Genomic DNA, 14,346 nt, shown 5'->3' with positions numbered 1-14,346 from the left:
CGCTCGCGGCGAGCGCTATGCACGCAGCCGCCCGGTCCCGAGAGAGGCTGGAAGGGGTGCTTGAGCAGGGGCACCGTAAGGGGGCTGCTTACCGGTGCCGGCGGCTGGTTCCGTCAGGCCTGGGGAGTGATCGGCGCAGGTTTAACCTGCCGTGGCCACCCTGCCCCCTCTGCCGGGGCAGGCCCTGGCTGGCGTGACCAGCGTGACTCCAGGAGAGACTGGCTTCTGGGAGAGATTCCTTTGTGCTGAAAGGGAGAGCGCCCTTCCGCAGCTGCTCCCTCCAGCTGGGCAGACAGAGGTGGGCGGGTGTGATGCTCCGAGCCCAGGCTGGCATCTCCACACCGACACCGCGAGGGGAGATGCGGCCAACCTGCTGGGCAGGCAGATGGGAAGAGCCTCCATCCTCCACGGACCCGGACTGTCTGCACTGAGTCCCCCACATGGAGAAGCACAGGCTCCAAGCAGGCAGGTAGACCTCAGAGGGGAGAGGGGAGAGCTGCCACGGTGTCACATGCCGAATCCCCGCAGGAACTTCTACCCGAGTGTCACGCTAATGCCTGTCCCTCCCTGTGGAAGCACAAGGCTGGAGACAGGAGGTTCCCGGACCACCAGTGTCTGCAGGGCGGGGCAGTGGGGAGGGGGCTGCAGTCTCCCTCAAACTCAGATATATGGTGGTGAAGGGCAGGCTGTGCTTCAGGGCTGGGCCCTGTCATCAGCCACTATCTCCACAGCTACTGCAAAGAGGTCCTCCACTGAGGGGTTGCAGAGAGCTTCCCAAAGCACAGCCCCCAAGTCAAGAGTCTCCCACTGCCATGCCTCAGGGTAGAAGGACATACCCAGCATTCAAGGCCTCTGTCCCCAAGATCCAACCAGCCTTTCCGGAGTTTTCCCCGCCACAGCCCATTCTCCTCCTACTCAGGGCCCTGCCACTTCCTTCCCTAGGGCCACCGTTGGCCAACTATCCTCAAAAGGGTTCTTACTGATGGTCCGAGGATGGATTTGGGGGACGTTCGTTGAGCCTGCTTGGGGCCAGACACAAACTCTTTGCACGAAACTACCTAATCCAATTCAAAGGCACTGCTGACTGAGGCAAACTTTAGTGAAAATGTATTACATGGAAAGAAAGAGAGGTCCTGCCATCTATTACTGAACAACATCTATCCATCTGCCACTTGGAATCATAACCGCCTTTCCCAAGTTTCCTCTTCAACCAGGTTTCTGCCTTCCTTGCTTCACTCCAAACCCCACTCTCCTTCAACGGAGCTGGCTCTGCCCCTATCCTCCACCTCTCAGGAGCCATCCAGCTCACAGTACGCTCAGCAAAAGCCTCAGCGCGAGCCCAAACATCCGGAACGCTACAGATGGCCCCGCATCCAGCCACTCTCGTTTCCCAGGCCTGTAGGGGGTGGTTACCAGGGCCTGAATCACCCCCATCCTACAGATGAAGAGCCTGAGGTTCAGAGGTGGAGAGTCACAGAAAACTCGGAGATGCTCCCCAGCACCGGGGCCCCACTCCCTCAGTGACTCCTCTGGGTGGCTCCCAGGCCGTGGGCCCACCCGAGCCTCCTGCGTGAGAGTATCCGTCACTCCAGCCCCCTTCTCATCAGGGCTCCACTCCTCCCCAGTGGTCTCCAAACTTTAGCCCAGAGGAAGCGTGTCTCGGCACACAGCAAAAGGGAAAGGCAGGCAAGCGACGAGCAGCAACAACTTGCTTTCAAAGGTACAAACATGCCTGCGTCGCTGGGTCACAATCGTAGCACCCAGGAAACACCTTCGTGAGACAAGATCCATGGAACATGGTTACTGTGTGGCAGAAGACGTGTGCATGCTGTCATCGCGACACCTGTGCACAGAATGGACTGTGATTTTGTCCCAATGTGATCTTTCAGCGTCTGGAATTTTATTATCAGTACATCTTTCTTACGTGGACCTTCTCAGGAAACAGTAAGGGGTCCGTGAGCTGTTCATTCACCAGTTGTGCCTGATGGTCTAGTGTTTAGATGGTGCCTTTCTCCTTCTACTCACAGAAGACAGCACTTCCCCACTCTTGCAGGTGGGAGGGGCAGTGGGCCTGAATGGCCAGTGGATGTCAGTGGGGGTGACAGTTGCCGAGGCAGGGAAAGCTGGGGCTCCGTTCTCTAGGCTCTGAGGCTCACTCGTCCTGCTGAGTCAGCCGAGGAAGCCACATGTTCCAGAAGTGCAGGCAGAGAGCCTTCTCTGGTGGCCGGGCATGCCATGTCCCGCACAACCACGTTTTGCCTGAGTGAGAAATAAAACATTGGGTTAAACCTCCACCTCAAATATTTTCAACTTCTACTTAGGTATAATATACATATTGTAAAATGCTTAGATGTTAAGCGCATGGCTTAGTGAGTACTGATAAACGTATAAACCATGTAGCCACTATTCCAAGTTTTATTTTCCTGTCCCTTTCCAGCCCCCTTCCTAGACAACAGTGGTTTTTAGTTTCCGGGATACAAGCTTTGTACTTCTTTGGCTAAATCTATGCCTAAGTGTTCTATTGTTTTTGGTGCTATTGTAAGTGGAATTGTTTTCTTAATTTCATTTTTGGATTGCTCATTGTGAGTATATAGAAATAGAACTGATTTTTGTGTATTGTTCTTATACCCTGCAACCTTGCTGAATTTGCTTACTAGCTCTGTTGAGTGTGTGTGTGTGTGCGCGCGCGCGCGTGTGAATTCCTTAGGATTTTTATATACAAGATCATGTCTTCCACAAATAGAGATCATTTTACTTCTTCCTTTCCAATCTTTTATTTCATTTTCTTGTGCAGTGTTGAATAGAAGTCGTGAAAGCAGACATCCTTGTCTCTTTCTTGATCTTATAGGAAAAGCTTCCTTTTGGCTTTTAACATGGACAAAGAAAATTCCTTTTCTGACTTTTCTACTCTATCAGCCCATTTCTTCTTTTCTGCTTCTGGAGGATCCAATTTAAGAGACGCCAGCTCACACAACTCCCCCTCCCCCACGCCCTATACTGGTTGCCAAGTTACTTAAAAAAAAAAAAACCTCTCAATAATAATAGCTATTGCTGAATGAGTTCACTAAGTCCAAGCTCTGGGCAAGCACTCCATGTAATGGAAGCACCACTCTTATATCAGGAAACTGAGAGGCACAGGTCTAGCAGGAGGCAGAGCTCAGCCTTGCATCCCATCTCACTGCTCTCTTTAGCACTGACTGCACTGTTCTCCGGGTACCACACTGCTCAGGAGCCATCTGACCAGATCTAGGTCACACGGTCAGCTCCAGCTACAGAGGAGAAGGGAGTCCAGAGAGGGAAGTATTTTTTATTTCCCCAAGTGCAGAATTTTATTTCCTGATGATTATTCTGAAAAATTTCAAACCCACAGAAACAGTGGAAGATAAAGTGGGTTCCAACATACATATTTCGCCTAGATTCACCTATTGTTAACATTTTCCCCTGAACCATCTGAGTGCAGGTGCTAGACACTATGACACTCCCCCAATACTTCCAAATGCATCTCCCTAAAACAAGAAAATTAACTTTAATTCAATAATGTCACCTAGGACACTATTCCATATATAAAACTTTCCCAATTGTTCCAAGTACCTTTTTATAGCTTTGTTGCTGTTACTGTCATTTTAATCCAGGATATAATCAAGATTCACGGCTGTGTCTCATCGTTACGCTTCTTTCATGTTTTGAAACTTGTTTTCTCACGACGTTAGCCTCCTGGAAGAGTCCAGGACAGCTGTCTTGTAGGAGCTCACGTTCTGGATTCGTCTGATTGTTTCCTCACGATTGGATTCAGGTCACGCATTTTTGGCCACGACACTCCAAAGGGGACACTGTGTGTCCCTTACATCTCCTGGGGAGGGGCATCACGTCATGCTGCCCCACTCTCTGTGATGCTAAGTCCAGCCACTTAGTTAAGGAAGTGACCTCCAGGCCTCATCAATGTGATGGTTTTCTCTTTATGAGTGTTCAGCAATCTGTGGGAGACTTGGGAGTTGTCACTCAGCAGCTTAGGATCCACTGATTTCTGTGATTCAGTTAATTCACTGAGGGTCACAAAGTGGCGATTTTTAAATCTCACACTGATTTGCTGTCATTCTTTTGTAAAGAGGACCCGCTCCCCTTCTTTACATCCCCTCTCTTTTAACGCATGGACTATTGCATTGTTTAAAAAGTTAAATATGTTATAGGTTCAAACTGTCAAATTGCTATAATGCTCAAGTTGTCCCAAGTTTGGCCAGTGGGAACTTAGGTAGCAATTCGTCTAACCAGACACATTGTTACACCTAAGGAAGCTGGGTTCCGTCATAAGGAAGGAGAGAATGGGTACTGGGCAGCAAATAGTGGGCCTGTCTTAACACCTTACCTCCCCAGAGTCTCCATTTCCTGGGCCTTAGACCGGGGTAATACTCTCTCAGGATGGTTTCCAGGACTAAATGAGTTGGTCATGGATTAACTGCATGCAAAGCATGTGTGTCTGCATCATAGAGCCCGGTGCCATGAAAGTGCTCAGAAACCATGAACTTCTCTTCCCTTTCTCTCCTCTGCCACTGCTTTTACTAAAATCCTCACCCTTGGGCTTCCCTGGTGGCGCAGTGGTTGGGAGTCCGCCTGCCGATGCAGGGGGCGCGGGTTTCTGCCCCGGTCCAGGAGGATCCCACATACCGCGGAGCGGCTGGGCCCGTGAGCCATGGCCGCTGGGCCTGAGCGTCCGGAGCCTGTGCTCTGCGGCAGGAGAGGCCGCGGCAGTGGGAGGCCTGCGTTCCGCAAAAAAAAAAAAAAAAAAAAAAAAAAAAAATCCGCACCCTTGTTTGGATTTATAATGTCACTATCTTCACCTTTTTGCACTTTGGTTTTCTTTTCAGGGAAGTAGGGATACACGACTTGCTGGGTTGTCATGAGGCTCAGCTATGCTGGTGTCAGTGTAACCCCACTCTGTCTTGTGGGATTCCAATTCTCTCCCAGGAGTTTGCACATGGTGGGAGCAGGGGAGACCACACACAGTCTCATAGTCACCTGTGGCCCTGACTCTTGTTTTGATGAATTAGTCCAGTGGTTAATTATTTCATCAACTCAGAAGTGAAATCCATCCCTTTCCTCAATTTTTATAACCCCTTCCACAGGGTATTCGGGAGACCTTGAAAAACGTGAGGAACATGAAGTAGATGCTAAAATTGCCCCGTCCGGCTCGTGAGGCCATCCCCTGGCTGCTGTGGGTGTGGACTGCTGAGAGCTCACAGATGCCCGCTTCACTGGGCTGCCAATGACCGAATGCTGTGGGGAGCAGAAGGCCAGTCCCCTTGCCTTCGAGCCGGGCCAACTCTAGACATAATTTGTGCTCCAGAGCCCAGCTCTGACGGCATCTCAGCTTTCTCCTGAGGCACTCCCCCAGTAAACCATTTGCACCAGAATCCCCTACTCAGGCTCTACTTATAGGGAAGAGATGGAGGAAGATTTCCAAATCAAAGTATTTTGAAGGAATCTGGCAGATGTTCTTGTTATCCTAGAGGATAAAAATCCTCTAGCGCCCCCCCTGCCATCCTCCCCCCCACCCCCGGTGTCCACCGTCTTCTTCACCCAAGCTGGTCTCATCTCAGAGCATCTCACTTTCTCTTCCACCCTCTGCTCTTCCCCGCTTCCCTTCCAGGTTCGAAAAGGCTCCAAATGACCCTTACTATTTCATGGAGCAGTCGGGGGTTCCCCAGTTCCAGATCCCAAACTCAGCTCCGGGCCTACTGTGGCAGATCAACGGGAGTCAGCAGCTCAGAGAACAAAAGGGGGCTGGGTTCAGGTGGCCGAGGCTGTGAGCCGCAGTCACCGCGTCCATCACACGTGTGAGCCCGCGAGACAGGCGTGAACACGACGCTGGATACACGGTGCGTGTCCCCTCAACGCCGAGGGCCGTTCACTGTCCTCCCCGGACCTTTAGAACAAGCTCTGGCCCCGCCGACAAAGCCCTCTCCACTCTGACCTTCAGCCCGCCTCCGGGTCTGCTCTGCACCCTCCCGCACTCGGGGCCCACGCTGGGCCCTCGCTCTCCTCCTGCCTCAGGGCCTTTGCACGAAGTTCTTCCTCCACCGCCTCCCCCACAGAGGGGCGCCTCCCGCCAGCTTCTCTCCTGGCACCGCGACGTCGCTGTCTTCCTCAGCGCCTTCAGGCTCTCCGTCTTTTCACCGCAAACCTGCAGCGCCTCCGCCCGCCCAGCGCGGCCTCCTCGATGGTGGTGTCGCGGTCACCGCGGCTACGCTCCTCGGCCAGCCATCTGGCCACGCGCCGTCTGGGCGCTGCGCCTCGTGCTCCTGGTCCAGTGGGCGGCCACCGCGAGACTACAGCCCCCACAACGCCGCGCGGCCCGCGCCGCGATTGGCTGAGCCTCGAGCTTCGGCCAATAGGACGCGGCCTTGTTGGCAGGTGGCGCTGGTCCCGTAAACGCCGGCGCACCGGAGCCCCCTCCCGCCATGGGCATCACCGAGAGCCGCGAGGGCCGAAGGGCGTCCCTCGGGATGGACCAGGAGGAGCGGGTCCGGGTGCTGCAGGGCATCCGGGTGAGCGGGCGGCCGGCGGGCGGGCGTGGAGGCGTCTGCCGGCGCTCGCCGCGAGAGGGCCGCGAGTTCGGAGGGCGCCGCAGGCCTGGCCTCCTCAGGGTGGGAGGACGGACAGAGACCGGGGGGCGGGGCCTCGTTACCTGGACCCCTGCCCGGGTGCGCCTTGGACGTTTGATCCTGTGCCCTCGCCGCCCGCGGACGCCCAAGCGTGTACGAGGACAACGAGCCGCCCCCCCTTGGGTTCCGGAGCCGCGCTGCTGACCTGACTGACCACCTCCCGTGCCAGTCCCCCCCAAGCCCCCGCTCCCTGTTCGCTGGCCTCAGGGCCTCCTTGTCCCTCGAGGTGCCGGCCTGCTCGGCTCGCGATCTCCGCACGGGTTGTGTTCGCGCCCCCAGTTTGCCTTATATCCGCTCTTGCGTTCTGGTAGTTCAGGTCTCACGTGAGGGTCCTTTCCTGACCATTCAGTCCGCAGTGCCTGCCCATCCCAGCGGTCGCACACTGGTTTTTGTCCTAGCGCTCGCTCATCTCCATTTGAAACTTCTGTTGATGCTTTACTTCTTCGTGTGTTTCCGACCGCAGTGTAAGCTGCTTGAGGCCAAGGCTCTTGTGTGACTGCAGACTCTATCCCCAGACTCTAGAGGAAGAATAAAAGCAGCTCACGCTTGAGTGCTTAGTGGGGGCCATGGGTTGTGCTAAACCCTTGACGGGTACCCTGTCGTTTAATTCTCAACAGCTCTCCGAGAGGTCGGATTCTGTTCGCCCATTTTATGGATGGGGGACAGGGTAGGCGTTGAGACATGAGGTACTTATCCAGGGTCACCTAGGTAACAAGCCGGGAGCTGGGATTGCGCTCAGCGGGACTCCAGGGACTGTTCATTGGGTGCTCTGCTTGCTCCTGCACCTCTGCCTTGCACGTAGTGGGTGCTTTGTAAACCTTTGCTGAGTGATTAAATGGACGAACCCCAGTGAAGCAGGCACCAGGTGTCCATGGGATGCACAGAGCCGGGCATAGGTGAATTAGTTAATTAGGGAGCTGGCTCAGAAAAGGACATCAGGGCACTTCCCTGGCGGTCCAGTGGTTAAGACTCTGTGCTTCCACTGCAGGGGGCAAGGGTTCGATCCCTGCTTGGGGAAGTTCCACATGCCACGTGGTGTGGCCAAAAAGAAAAAAAAAAAAAGAAGAAATGGGCATCAGGAGGTGTGACTTCTAGATAGTTGCTCATTAGCTGTGTGACCTGGGGTGAACAGCTTATCTGCTGAGTCTATCACCACATCTTTTAAAAAACGGGGGCAGGCTGGGATAATCCTAGGTGCTGCCTTGGATAAGATGATGTGTGTGCACGTGTCTAGAAAAAGTACAGAGTGTTTTGTGGGAGCCTCTATTCTTAGCATGCCTACGTAGCATATTTGGTACTTGCTAGGTGTTATCCAGTCTTGACCTGGCTTGGGGCAAAGTCAGAATGGAGAGAAGACGGCTCCGCTCACGTTGGAAGGTGAGAGGCCGTAGCCGAATCGGAATTTAGAAAGATGCCCCAAGCTCTGTGTGGGCGCTCTCCCGCTGTTGTCACCTGCTTCGGAGAGTGTCGGAAAGTTCAGTCAGTCAGGGTCTTCTAAGGGAACGTCTTCTTTTTTTTTTTAACATCTTTATTGGAGTATAATTGCTTTACAATGGTGGGAACGTCTTCTAAGTGGACAGAGGAGCATCATCTCTTTTGGGTTTTATATCAGACAGGCACGTTTTATTTCTAATTCTCTTAGCAGTTCTGCAAAGTACAAATTCTCTTTAAAAATGGAGAATCCGGCTTAGAGAGGTTAAGGAGTTTGCCCAAGGTGTTACTTCTGGGACTTTAACCCAGATCTTTTTGGGTACAAGAAATAGCCTTTTTTCACGGCTCCAACCTACCCTGCATACTCCCAGTGATATGCAAGGCAGTGTGAAAATTCTGTGACAGCCTCTAGCTGTCCTGACAGGGTGGTTAGTTCTACCAGAGATTGTTAAAACTAGAGGGAGCTTTGGGCAAACTCATCAGAGAGAATAAAGAACTTGTCTAGAGGCATACAGTTGGGGGCACTGCCCCATGTTCTGAGACCCCTTCCTTCCTTCCTTCCTTCCATCCTTCCATCCTTTCATCCTTTCATCCTTCCATCCTTTCATCCTTCCATCCTTCTTTCCATCCACTCGTGTGCCTGTTTTGAGAGAGGGAGACCAGAGAAAGGAGGTGATGGCAGTGCAGTGTTTGATGTAAGGTTTTTCCTGCTGGCAAAGTGACTCGAGGGTTGGGAAGTCCACCTTGTCTTTAAGCAGATGAGTGAAAATCACTAGAAAAGATCATTGGTTGAACCAAACGAGAAGTTAATTTAATAGAAGGTATAGGAGGTGTGTGCCAAAGAAGAACATCTGCCTGCTCCTTCAGAGAAAGTTAAATATTCTTTCTTATTTTTTAAAAATAAATTTATTTATTTATGGCTGCGTTGGGTCTTTGTTACTGCGTACGGGCTTTCTCTAGTTGTGGAGAGCGGGGGCTACTCTTCATTGCGGTACATGGACTTCTCATGGCGGTGGCTTCTCTTGATGCAGAGCATGGGCTCTAGGAGCCCTGGCTTCGGTAGTTGTGGCTCGTGGGCTCTAGAGCGCAGGCTCAGTCGTTGTGGCGCACGGGCTTAGTCGCTCCGCGGCATGTGGGATCTTCCCGGACCAGGGCTCGAACCCGTGACCCCTGCATTGGCAGGCGGATTCTTAACCACTGTGCCACCAGGGAAGTCCAAACGTTAAATATTCTTAAAGACCTCTTGTATTTAATCCCCCCGACCTGGTCCTGGAAAGCATTCTACTTTGCTTAAAATGAAATGACAGGACCTTGCTAGTTTGCACACTCATTTGCATAAGTTTACATAGTGAGTTCAAGCCCTAATTCCGAGGAAGGTAAAAGAAATTTAATTAATGCAAAAAGCTGCAATTATATTCACCTCTGTTTTTCAGAGCAAGCATGTGTGAAATACATAAAGATTTCATTTCAACCAGTGTGTTTCATTTCATCCTCCAGTAAGAGGAGGTACACACGTAGCCACAACATCCCGTGTGTGACTGTCCCCTCTGCCCCTGCACAGCCATCTTTGGTGACTCAGCTGAAGTTGGTTGCATGTCAACCTGCAGACCCCTGGCTGTTCTCCAGCCTTTGCCTCTTCCATCCACTCGGTTCCCGCTCCCCTTGCCAGGTCGCTTCCCGAGGCTGCTGCTCTAGCTGTGTCCCCAGGCTCGTTTCACCGTCAGGGCTATACCACCTTTACCATCATTCATTGCCACGGGAGGCAAGTCGGGACCACTGCTGAAGGGAAGATCTCGGAGGAGGTCGAGGGACACAAGGGACAGCTCCCCGTGTGCCCACACCAGAGAGGCCAGGCGTCCCCGACGTGTGGGTACCGCTTCACCGCCACCTCAGCAAGCGCTCACTGTGAACTGGGCCTGGCCTGGCGGAGACTACAGGGGACAATGCACAGGGCCCTGCCTCATGGAAGCCTCATCCCAGGAGGGGGAACTGACCGAGAGAAAGAAAGACGAGGCAGAAGAATAAGAATTGCAAGCGCCACGAAGAAAACAAAAAGGATGCGGAGAGTGTTGGGGCTTCCTGCTCAGGTGGGCTGGCCAGACAGTGCTGCTTGGATGAGCTGACGGTGACGACGGGCCTGGGCCAGCGGGGAAAGGCTGCTCTGCTCTGGGCTGAGTAGTCTCAGGGCACTGCGTCACCTGGGCCCCAGGCTGACCTTGGGAGATTTCATCCCCATGCAGAGGTGAGGAAGCAGGTTCAAGGGAGTGAAGGAACCCCCGGTCACAGCGAGTTGGTGGTAGAGCAGGAAGCTCAAACTTTCCGGCTCCATAGCTGTGTGCTTGGCAGCTGCACAGAGGTTGGGATGGTGGAGGAAGTTGGCCAGGTGATGAGGCTAGACGGGTGATGCAGGGCTGTTCACACGTTTCTCTGGAGGCGACATTGTGGTTCTCTATTCAGGGGTGGAGCTTTGGAAAGATTTTATCTGATGATAGTGACTTTTTAAAAAATGGCTTTATTGAAAAGTATTTTACATGTAAAATTCACCAATTCATCAGGGATTTTTTTAAAGCAAATTTACAGAGTTGCTGTAAATCTTTTAAAGCAAATTTACAGAGTTGAGCACAGTGGGATGTTAGAACGTTTACGAGGCCTCAGAAGTTCCCTTGTACCTATTTGCAGTCACTCCCCACTCCCACTCCCCGCCCCAGGTAACCACTAAGCCTTCTGCCTCTGTGTGGTTTGCCTTTTCCGGGCATTTCATGGAAGTACATCGTGCGTCTTTCATGTCCAGTTCCCTTCACTTAGCACCATGCTCTTGGCGTTGGCTCCTGGACGGTGTGGTATGTATCAGGAGTTCCTTTTTATTGCCGAATAGCATCTCGTCGTATGGATATTCTGCACTTCGTGTATTCAGTCAGACTGATGGGTATTGGAGTTGTTTCCAGTTCTTGACTACTATGAGGAATGCCGCTGTGAGCATGTGTACATAAGGTTTTTCGTGGTCATTTGTTTTCATTTCTCTCGGGTAGATAACGTAAGAGTAGCATTGATGGGTCATTCTGCTTATGACTTTGGTGAATTATTAGGTTTAACTTTTTGAGACGCTGCCAAACTGTTTTCTGAAGGGGCTGTACCGTTTTACATCCCCCTCAGCAGGATATGAGGCTTCCGGTTTCTCCACACCCTCACCAACACTTGTTATCATCTTTGTGACTATAGCAATTCCAGTGAGTGTGAAGTGGTACCTCGTTGTGGTTTGAATTTGTGTTTCCCTAATAGCTATTCATGTTGAATGTTTTTTCATGTGCTTATTTCCTGCCCAGATATATTTGTTTTTTGGTGAAATGCGTATTCAAATCTTTTGCCCACTTTTAGTAGCTTTTGATGGGGTTGTTTGTCCTTTTTATTGAGTTATCAGCCCTTTATCGTATTACGATTTGCAGATATTTTCTCCCAATCTGTGGCTCGTCTTTTCATTTTCTTAATGGTGTCGTTGAAGTGCAAACATTTGTCATTTTGATGATGTTTAACTTATTTTTTTCTTCTAGTGATTGGGCTTTGGCATCATATCCCAGTAATCTTTGCCTAACCCAAGGTTATAGGAATTTTCTCATATGTTTTCATCTAAGAGTTTTGGCTTTTATACTTAAGTCTGTGATCCATTTTTAGTTAATTTTTGTGTATGATGTGAAGTAAGGCTCTAAATCGGGTTGGCGAATCACTCTGCCATTTTTGGGTGAAAGCAGCCGTAGACAATATGTAAATGAATGGGTGTGGCTATGTTCCAGTAAAACTTTATTTATAAAATCAAGCGTTGAGTTGGATTTGGCTCGAGCACTAGAGCTTGGTGAAGTCTGCTCTAAATCCATCTTTTTTGTGTGAAATATTTAATTTTCTCAAACTACATTTGTTGAAAAGACCGTCCTTTCCCCATTTGAATTACCTTGGGACCTTGGTGAACATCAGTTGATCATAAACATAAGGGTCTTGGACCCGGTGGGTTCCACCCTGGAGAGAGGTCACCGCATGTCTTCCACAGCAGCCCTGGTCTCCAGGATCCCACCTGCCGTCTCTGCAGAGCGTTGCCTGGTTCCACCCTCTTGCCCTCCTGCACTCCACCCCGGTCATCTCTTTTGTCCTCATTTGTGAGCTGTTGACCTCCGGGTTTTAAACACCCAGACCATAGGTGTCCCCATGCTGCTGGCCATGTCCCCCTGCAAGTCTCCTGGGCGCCTGTGATTCACTGCATCCCCCCACTGCCTCTCCCACTCTCCCTGTTCCTGACGTGTGAAGGTCCATCCAGCTGGTCCCCACGCAGGAAGCTGATCCCACGTGCCCTTTTTCTCTGCATCTAATGTCAACTCTTGTGTCTTCCCTTCCAGCTGCTTCTGTTTCATCCTCTCCTTTTTACCCTCAGGAACTCTTGATCTCATTCAGGCCCGCCCCACCTTCCCCTTGCCCATCTGACAAGTTGTTCTTTCTCCCAACATGCTTGCCTGCCACAAATCTGTACTTCCTGGCACTAGCAGGGTAATGTGTTTTTAAAAGGTACATTTTACTTTTGAGCAGCTCTCAGGCAGTGGAGATAAAATCCAGACAGTCCCAGTGGAGGTCCCTCCCTTCCAGGCCCAGCGGCCTCGCTCTCAGAGACGGCCCCCCCAGCTGGTGGTGTCAGTGATCGTTCAGGGTTAAAGCTGAGGTGCGACCCGCTTACTTCCCACCCATCCGCGCTTCCCGCTGTCTCCAGGTTCAATGCAGATTCCTGGGCCTGGCTCCCGAGGCCCTCTGTGTGCTGGTGCCACCTTCTCCTGTCGCCGCCCGTCCCTCGGGGAGGACACGTGCTGCCGTGCTGTTTCGAGCTGTGCGCCTCTGTCTGCAGGGCTCTCTCCCTTCCTTGGCTAAATTCCTCCTTGGCCTTGCGACCAGTTCAGGGGTTCCCTCTGTGCTGTCGCTGGTCACCGTCCTGGGTGGGGGGAGCTCTGCCCCGTGAGCAGGACCTCGTCTGCTGGTCTGTGGCCCCAGCATGTGACCCGGAACCGGGCTCAAGTCAGCAAGATCCTCGCTGGGCAGAGGTTTAAGCTACTGGCTCCATATTTCTTGGATGAAACCATCAGCCCAGAAACTTTGTGGTATTAATCGACAACATTTAAAACTTGGAGGCGTTACATCAATTCAATTTTCAGTTTTTTGGGGAAGAATTGAAAGTCTGGTCCACGTTTCCAGGGGCGCCCCTTGGCTGGAGCTGTGAAGTAGCCACCCTCTGCGGGGCTGTGCTGTCTCCCGTCCTCGCCACGTTGTCCTGGCACTCCCGCTTTGCTGCCAGGCCCGCCTCGTTTGTTTTTGTCACCTGCCTGGCCCCATGGGCGTCGGTGGTTGCCACCTTTCTAGGGGGGCCTCCAGGACTCTTCTCGTCCAGATACTCGGATTTAAATCTGTGGATCTAATTTCAGCTCACAGAAAACTGGAGGACTAGCCAACAAAATCTCCACAGCAACAGCCGCAGGCAAAGCAGAGGAATCTTCTTAGAGCCACAGGAGGGCAGCGCCTCCCCGGGGTCAGGTGTCTGGGCCCCAGGGGCCGCTGAAGGACCCAGCTGGTCTGGAACATGCCGTGCTCAGCCTGCGCGGGGGAGCCGTGGGCCAGGACGCGCGAGAGCAGCAGGGTGCGCTCAGAGGGTGCTCGGAAGGCGGCGCGTGAGTGGCCGCAGCGGTGGCCGTGGAGGGCTAGCTGGCTGCTGACTCGGGCCAGCGCCTTCCCTCGCCCTTGGGTCACGTTTGGGCGTGAGATCTCGGTGTGCCTCTCCGGCCTGGTCATCTGGTGCAGCCTCTCTCACACACGCCTTCGTCAGGCCCTCGGACAGGCCAGACTCGGCCCCTCTCAGAGGCTGTGCACTCGTCCTCCCCTCTGCTCGGAACTAGACCCTTTTTTCTTGGATCTCAAGATGGGATTGTGGCGGGGCCTCCTCCCTCCAGGGCGGTGGTCTCCGGTTAGTGCCATCTCCTCTGCGGGGTCTTCCTGCCACCCCGTGTGCACCCGGCCCTGCCGGACTGTATTTTATTCTTTCCCAGTGCTTAACCACTAACATGCTTCACAGATTTTAAAGACACATATTTTTGAAATAGAGATCCCCTGTAATATTGATAGGTGGAGAAATCCACCTCTCACCCTTTGCCGTTAGTCCCCGTTTCCCCCCTCCCCCAAACCCCAGGCAGCCCATCTAGTGTCTGTCTCTAGAGATTCGCCTGTTCTGGACGTT

General features: G+C 52.4%; 1 protein-coding gene and 1 long non-coding RNA gene across 4 annotated transcripts in view; one reads left to right on the top strand and one right to left on the bottom strand.

Moving 5' to 3' along the window:
* Nucleotides 1-1,078: 1,078 nt before the first annotated feature.
* Nucleotides 1,079-6,429, bottom strand: LOC117313991 (uncharacterized). Of its 2 annotated transcripts, none has more exons than XR_004528683.1 (2): nt 5,673-6,429; nt 1,079-2,259 (listed from the first exon to the last, which is right to left on the bottom strand). It is a non-coding gene; the product is annotated as an uncharacterized lncRNA (long non-coding RNA). The 2 variants fall into 2 exon arrangements; XR_012323959.1 differs by lacking the exon at nt 5,673-6,429 and adding an exon at nt 3,592-5,529.
* Nucleotides 6,395-14,346, top strand: part of CHCHD6 (coiled-coil-helix-coiled-coil-helix domain containing 6) — a 125,999-nt gene continuing 118,047 nt past the window's right edge. Inside the window, exon 1 of one of the 2 annotated variants that reach the window (XM_033865574.2) lies at nt 6,395-6,542. In XM_033865574.2, the coding sequence (XP_033721465.1) occupies nt 6,456-6,542 (87 nt within the window). In that variant the 5' untranslated portion in view covers nt 6,395-6,455. The remainder of the gene's footprint in view (nt 6,543-14,346) is intronic. The other variant, XM_033865575.2, reaches the window with a different exon arrangement.

The sequence above is a fragment of the Tursiops truncatus genome, chromosome 10 (assembly GCF_011762595.2).
Source record: "Tursiops truncatus isolate mTurTru1 chromosome 10, mTurTru1.mat.Y, whole genome shotgun sequence".
NCBI lineage: Eukaryota > Metazoa > Chordata > Mammalia > Artiodactyla > Delphinidae > Tursiops > Tursiops truncatus.
This window is presented reverse-complemented; position numbering and strand designations above follow the sequence as displayed.